The sequence below is a fragment of the Cryptomeria japonica genome, chromosome 10 (genome assembly GCF_030272615.1).
Source record: "Cryptomeria japonica chromosome 10, Sugi_1.0, whole genome shotgun sequence".
Classification (NCBI taxonomy): Eukaryota; Viridiplantae; Streptophyta; class Pinopsida; order Cupressales; family Cupressaceae; genus Cryptomeria; species Cryptomeria japonica.
In genome coordinates, this window is record NC_081414.1 from 918,471,765 (window position 1) to 918,480,016 (window position 8,252).

Below are 8,252 nucleotides of genomic sequence, written 5' to 3' on the forward strand. Positions count from 1 at the left end.
AGCATATTAGAAGATTGGAAAATTTAAGAGGGCATAAATCAATGGTTGTATAAGGAAGAATTAACTATAGAGGATACTCTTTTCGAGTACTTACAAGACAAATTTCCAACTCCTCTCCAAATCAATCAAAACATGAACTACCACAAAGGCTTAGGCCTTAATGAGCATGGTATTATACAACCTATTTGTCATATAATCTACTTCTATAAAAGAGGGCTTGGATATGTTTCTCTACAACCATAGCCTACAAAATCATTAAATGACTCTCAAAATGATGAGATAACTCCTAATGTTATGTAAATATTTTAAATGGGATTATCATGGTATCCTTACAAATGACCTCCCACTTTGTTATCTTTAGCTCATGGATTGGATTCAACAAGGCTCGACATCCCTCATTATATTCCAAAATGATGAGGCCTTCCTTGATTTCATGGGATTTTGTGGTGACATCCCTCTTGGTGATCACATATAAGGTTTTATCTAAAAATTGAATGTTGATGCATACTTTAGGAAAGACGAGTTCCTTGGTTGTAAAAACATATCAAAAGAAAAATAAAAATCCCCTAGCGAATAACTTCATCACAAGAACCCAAATATCCAAATCCACCATCTACCATATCGTCTATTGTTATAATATTCCCCCACCATCATCATTTATAATGGTACACCATTCAAAAACAATGAATTTTGTACTCTTTGTGAACTATTCCACATCCAACACCTTTGGTCCACCACTTATTACCTTCAAGGTAATGACCAAGCTCAGGCAACTAATAAAGCCTTGCTAAAAATTCTCAATAAAGTTGTTAATGATACTAGTCGTGATTTTCAAATCCACCTTAATCCTGCCCTATGGGCATAACATACTAGGATTCATAGACCTACAATAGCCACTACATACTCCCTTATCTTTGGTGCTGAAGCCATCTTGCCAAACGAAGTTGAACTCCCATAATTGTATATATCCTTATAGAATCTTCTAAATGATAAAGAGCATCATGTTGAAAGTTTGCATAGAAGTGACAATAAGAAAATCAAGCCTAGAGAATTCCAAGTTGGTGACCTTGGGCTTAAAGAAAATGAAAAGAATCTCTCAAATCAAGAAAAGTAAGGGAAGTTTCAGCTTAATTGGTTGGGTCCCTATGTCATTACAACTAACTATGGATTCAATGCTTATTAGTTGGCTACTCCAAAATGGTGCAGGAGCACCTACAGTCTAGTTACCATGTCAATTAGGTATTTGAGTCTTAGAAGTTAGGGGTCATGTCATTTTGATTCAATAAGGTCTATTGAGACAATTTGTAATGTTATTTCATGTTTTTAGATAGGTATGTCAAAATTGGAGTCATAATTTGCGAGTTTGTAAAGTTGTTATAGGGTTGTCATTGTTGTCATCAGGATAGTTAACCCGATAAAGTGTCAGTTGTTGTAAAACGTTGTCAATGTTGTCATCGGGATAGTTAACCCAATAAAGTTGTTAATGGTGTCATCGGGATAGTTTACTCTATCAGGATTGGGAAATACTGTTTAGCCGACTTTTGATGGCTATGTCGATAGACATCCAAATGCCTTGTTCAGTATAGCTATACCGAAATAGGGACATCAAGGTAAGTTTACTCTATTGGAATTGCATAAAATGGTTACTCCGCCTGTATTAGTTATTCCGATGGGTGATCAAGACCTCAATTCGGGATTGTTATTCCGACGTCGGTGTCTAGCATTGATTTGTCAGTTTAAGATTGTTATTCCGATGTCAGTGTCCAAATTTGATTTTTCAAGATTTGGGAGTCGAACAGTCATGCAACCCAAAGCTCTGTTGTGACCGCGAGAAAGTGCAAATTTTGGTATAAATTGTATAAGCCAATGGTTGGAAACAGATTCAGGATGTGAATTCTGAAAATTTGAATTTTTGAAATCTGATTCTACAACATAATTTTCAAATTTAAAATCATTGGCAACTAATTGGGAGCTTATCTTTCTGCAATTACTCTGTTTTCTGCACTTGTATGGTGTTGTATGGATTCAAATTGATTGGACAGTCATATGCATGAATAGAGAATTGAATTACCTCCCATTTGTCGATGATTTGAATTTCTAATTCGTTGTGAGGAAGAAGTTATCGCAGTTTTGCACACAGTGACCTGGTTAGTTAGGGTAACTAGGGTTCTAACAACAATTAGACCAATTCTCACTCCCTGTCTCGCATCAAGTGGTATCAGAGCTTAGGTTCTAATTGGGAGTTTTGTGTGTATGAAGTTTGAGTGGAAATTGTGATTGCATAGAAGGAGAAGGGCAAGATGTTTCCCAAGGGAAGTGCAGTCCTCACAAAAGAGGTGAGGTTAGTCAAGGAGAGCCAAGATGGTATGTTGCTTAGGATAGCAACATTGGAAGCATCTTTGAGGAGAGTTGGGGTTGCTAATGTGGATAGTGATCGAGAGGAAGAAGAAGTAGGTGAGAAGGGGAATGAAGCTCCCCAAAAGGTACCCCAAGAGGAAGAGTTGGGGCCAGAAGAGAGAGTTTTTGAAGGTGCTCAAGGCTATCAAAGGAGACAATTCTGACATGAAATTGGACGTGCCCATGTATGGTGGCAAGATGGACAATGAGGACGTGCTAGATTGGATAGATGCCCTTGATAACTATTTTGACTTCAAGGAGGTTCTGGAGGACCAAAAGATGAACTTGGCCAAGACTAAGTTGAAGGGGTCAACACTGACTTGGTGGAATTGCACTCAATCAGATAAGATGAGAAGAGGAAAGCTCAAGATTAACAATTGGGACAAAATGGTAGCAAAGGTGAAGGCCCAATTTCTATTGGGTGATTATGAGGTCCAAAATTTTAAGAGGTTGCAAAACTTAAAGCAAAAAGAAATGGATGTGATGACATATATAGAGGAGTTCCATAAATTGAGCCTGAGGGTAGGGCACCATGAAGATGAAGTGGAGAAAATAGCAAGATATGTAAATGGGTTGAGACATAGCATACAAGATGAGTTGAGTCTAACTACCCCTAGGAGTGCAGAGGAATGTTTTCAGTTAGCCACAAGAGCAAAAGAGAAGATTAAAAGGAGGCAAGAGCAGCAGGCCAAATGTAGAGGTAAGAATAATAGGGGAAGAAGAAGCTTTGGGGGAGGGAGGACACAATTCCAAAAGCATCAAGGGGAGACCAGTGGTCAGCAAGAACAAACCAATGAGAAAAGAGGTGGATTCAAGGGTAGGAGATCAAACACAAGAGGCAAATTTGGAAACCAAGGAAGGGGATCAAACACATTCTCAGGGAAGTGCTTTCAATGTGGCCAAGTTGGTCACCTTGCTTAGAGATGTCTGGACAAAGCGAGTACAAGCTCATATGGAGCAGAAAGGAGGACACAAATTATTCATGAGGAAGAGGCAAAAAGTGTGAATTCACCTTCATTGCAGGCAACACCTGAGACTGGAGAAGCTTTGCTTATGAGGAAGACATTGATCAAAGTCCCAACCATCAAGGAACCACCACAAAGAAAATCTTTATTTAGAACCACATGTAAGGTACAAGGAAAGGTATGTAAAGTGGTAGTTGATTTCGATTCCACTGATAATTTATTTGTAGTAGAGATGGTAGAGAAGTTAAAACTAAAGAGGATCCCTCACACCACACCATATAAGGTGTCTTGGCTAAAGAAGGGTCATCAAGTACTTGCCAATGAGCAGTTTTGGGTGGAGTTCAAAATTGGTGCTTATGAGGATAAAATTTTGTGTGATATCATTCTCATGGATGTGTGCCACATTTTACTTGGCAGACCTTGGCAATATGACAGGGAGGCCCAACATGATGGGCAAAAGAATGTCTATGTCATCAAGAAAGGGGGAGTATCGTTTACACTTACCCCACTAAAGGAAGATGGGAGTGCAGTCCATGAAGGACCTAGTGCAATGGTGGTGAAGGAGATGCAGTTCATGAAGAACCTGGAAGAAGAGGATTGTGGATATGCCATTGTGGGGAAACCAATTTCAGAAGCAACAAATAATGACAACAAGGAAGTACCTAAGGAGGTTCAAACCCTACTTGACAAGTATGAGGGCATTGTGGTGAAGGAGTTGCCAAATTCCTTGCCTCCCATCCGTGATGTGAGTCATCATATTGACCTAATCCCTAGTGCAAGTCTTCCCAATAAGGCAACATACAAAATGATACCTCAACAAAATGAGATAAAAAATCAAGTGCAAGAATTGCTAGATAAGGGTTTCGTAAGGAAATGTTTAAGCCCATGTGATGTGCCAACTGTTTTGGCACCCAAAACAGATGGAGATTGGAGGCTTAGTACAGATTTAAGGGCTACCAACAAGATAACCATTAGATATAGATTCCCCATTCCCCAGATGGAAAATCTTATGGACAGTCTGGCCGGAGCAAGGTATTTTTCTAAAATTGATTTAAAGAGTGGCTATCACCAAATAAGGATCAGAGAGGGGGATGAGTGGAAGACGACTTTCAAAACTAATGAAGGCCTCTATGAATGGCTAGTTATGCCTTTTGGGCTATCTAATGACCCTAGTATATTCATGAGACTCATGAATGAAGTCGTAAGAGATTTCATCAACAAGTTTGTGGTAGTATACTTAGATGACATTTTGGTATTCAGTAGGACAAAGGAAGACCATTTGAGACACTTGGACATGGTGTTAGGGAGGTTGGATGAAGAGAAATTGATGATCAATCTCAAGAAGTGTGAATGGATGAAGGAAGAGTTGGTATATTTGAGATTCGTGATTGCACAAGGGGCCTTAAAATGGATCCACAAAAGGTGTAGTCGGGAATAATCAATTATGTTATAGTGTCATCATTGGTAATTGTGTGTTATGGGAGTCAATTAGTTCACTTGAAGGGCAGTTGGACGCAACGGTTGGTCGCACCCCCTCGGGTATTATATATTGTATCTTGTTCCCTCGGGAAATCATCATTGTAACTGGGGACTATATGAAGGAAAATATATTTGTTTCTTTGGAGTTATAACACTTATCTTATGGCATACTAGCATCTCTTATTCTGTATTCTGCATTTACCTCTTATGTCTCTGAAATAGTTTCCATAGGCGAAACATCTGGCGCCGTTGCGAGGTCTAATTCGGGCATACATGGTTGAAGGATAAATGGGTCAACCTATCCGCGAGAACATCGTTGATGAGGATGATGGGAAATGAAACAAACTCTATGAAGGAGAGGATGCATTGACGAGAGACTTCGTAATCCAGTTCTAGCCGGCCATAGAAACCTTCGTGCAGAGAGAGGCAACATGGGAAGAAGTACCGCAACGTGCAGTGTGGGACACTCTCAACATCAGTTCGGCGACAAACAGACTGTTGCACCAACTCCCTTGTCCCCTGGCCCAAGCATCCCTCACTCACTAGCACCGAAGGGAGGAGATTGAGCAAGAACAAAGATGACAACGAGTTCTCCGTAATTACGAGGAAAACAACCGACGATGGGAAGAAGAGCGTGATGAAAGACGTCGCAGGGGAAACTAACTCTTGAATCCCTACCGGAGGAATAAAGCAATACTGTAATAATCCCAACACAATGTTGACATAAATTGTGGCCGAAAGGGAAAATAATAAAAGTTTTTTTTGTTTTGTTTTGTGTACATGATGTGTTCTTGCTATGTACGAAAGTGATTCATGCCCAATATACTAAATAAGGACAAATAAAAAGATACATAGTGACGAATGGGAAGTCGCACAAAGAGCGTTGAATCTCAGACAACAGATAGAACGAAGGCGTAGGCTAAGGCAACTTGTCGAGGGATGACCGACCGAGGGGTTGCTCGAAGGAAACCCAAGAGGTGTCACGGAGGTTGCAGAGGCAGAGATAGACAGAGAAAATTACACTCTCTACACTATCGTAGGGTTGCCCAAAGGGAACCTAGAAGGAGTCACGGAGGGTAGCGAAGGAGAACTCTACAGTTCACCAAAATACCACCGTAGGGTAAGAAGTCGCGAAGAGTTGGTGGAACAAACAAGGCGAAGTCTAAACCTGATCGACGCTACTAGAGACCTACTAAAGAACTTGTCCATTTCGGAGGACAACCGGAGGGAGACAACCAACCAGAGGGAGACGACCGAAGGTGACGGTACGGCCGAAGGTGCTGGGGGAGCACAAGGGTACCGTACAGAAGGCAATTTGTTCGGTTCGCGGTTAGCAACATTCTTCGGAAGACCCACAAGTGGAGGGTTAGGTGCAGGAGGCGGAGGATCACCAGGTACAAGCACACAAGGCACCAGAGGAGTGAGACCCAGCGGTGGGATGGAAAGTAAGCAGAAATTGCCAAAGTTCACAGGTGATGGCAAAGAATATCCCGTATGGCATTGTCGTACATGTGAAACAATTTGGTCGACCAATGGGGTGACCGATCATGACGACTAGGTGCAACAGTTCCCAGCCACGCTAAGAGGAGTTGCCATTCATTGGTACTCTGACATGGACAAAACTGAGATTGACACATGGGGGAACTTGGAGAAGGCATTTAAAGTAGAATTTCGGTTGCTAAGAGACGATAACGAAATTGTACCCAAAATCTACGGTACAAGGCAAGGTACTAAGGAGACTGTCTGCACATATAGCCGAAGGCTAAAGGAATTTTTGGGCAAGATGGAAAGCCAACCGGCAGATGGATTGAAGAAACGATGGTTTGTGGAAGGATTGAGATCCTCCCTGTGTAGAAAAATGAAAATTGTTCCACCAACGTCATATGAGGACGCCTATAATAGGGCGATGGACTTGGAAAGTGAACATAAAACATCAAAAAAGAAGAAAAATAATAAATCTTCATCGGGCGAGGACGATGACTCTTCCGAAGAGAGCATCAGCAGTGGGGAGTCGTGTAAAAAGGTGCAAGCGCTCCAGAAAGACATGGAGCGAATGAGGAGAGATTTTAAAGCAATGAGAAGCACGGGTCAGACCGAAGGGGATGTATGGTGCACGGAGTGCAAAGAGGAAGGACATAAGAAGGGTACTTGTCCAAAGAAGGCCTTCTACGAGATTTGCCAAGTGATGGGACACTCCATCAAGGAGTGCCCATACAACATGAAGACACAGAATGCACAAGTGCTATTCACTAAGCAGGCCACAACATCCGGACCAACGGGTACGACCCAACAACACAACACGACGACATCCTCTGGAGGGTACCGGGACAATAGACGCGGTGAAAGGAATAATAATAATAATAACAATAACTGGAGCCGTATCCAGTATGATGCCAAGGGCCAACTATTATCTAGTGTAGGGCCTGCAGTCACTGGGGGCACTTTGCTCAAGATTGCAAGGAGGCTAACCAACAGTATCTCTGCTGATGGTGCGGACCGGGAGACCATGAGGATACAAACTGCCTGAAAACCGGAGTCAATATTTTGAACATTGAACCCACTCAGGCAGAGGTATTGGCGGTTACGAGGGCTCAGGCAAAGATGGCCTCCTACCCAGACCCCCGCATAGAAATGGAAAGAGTACGAGAAGCAAGGGCGAAGATTACTAAGGAGATGACTGCACAAGAGAGAAATAGTGGGGAGGCCACAAGCACGTCCCAAACAAAGGGGGAAGAAAACATCCTGAGGCAAAACTTGCAAATGGAGGTACCCATGAGATTCCAAGACCTCCTCGAAACCATGCCACACTTAAAAATGGCTATCCTAAATGTTGTGCCCACACAAAGTTACCAAGCGAAGAAGGCTGAAATCTCTATAGTCGACCCAATGTTGTTAGTTGTTAACAGTGGACGCCACCCAGCCGTGGTAGAAATGGGAATCCTTGGGACCACCCTAATGGACACCTTCGTGGACGGAGGGTCAGGAGTAAATGTGCTCCCAGAGGAGAAATGGAAGAAACTGGGGAACCCCACGTTGTGGCCCCCCACATTTAATCTATTGGGAGAAGACCAGCATGGGATTAAACTCCTCGGGACACTCATGGCACAACATGTGATGATCGACACATAGCCATTCGTGTTGGATTTTGTAGTGATCCAGTTAAAATAGAAAGGGTATGATGCCATCCTCGGACGAGGGTGGCTAATTGCCGCCAAGGCAAAGCATGACTGGAAGAGAAATACACTCTCATTAGAGAGCATGGGGATTAAGTACGTCATAGACCTCCGGACGCAGATGGTGAGCCAGGAGTTGGCATCCTCCTCGGAATCAGGGTCGGATGGAGATCGGTGGGAGGAAGATGAAGGTCGATGATGAATGGAGCCCAACAACGAAGGGGTTCTAGAATTAGAA

At 42.4% G+C, this 8,252-nt stretch overlaps 1 protein-coding gene across 1 annotated transcript; it reads left to right on the plus strand.

Annotated features, from left to right (window-relative positions):
* Positions 1–2,562: 2,562 nt before the first annotated feature.
* Positions 2,563–7,970, plus strand: LOC131859364 (uncharacterized). Its single transcript, XM_059213007.1, has 4 exons — positions 2,563–3,097; positions 3,359–4,394; positions 4,626–4,731; positions 7,407–7,970. The coding sequence occupies exons 1-4, from the start codon at positions 2,563–2,565 to the stop codon at positions 7,968–7,970; spliced, it is 2,241 nt and encodes a 746-aa protein (XP_059068990.1).
* Positions 7,971–8,252: the final 282 nt, after the last annotated feature.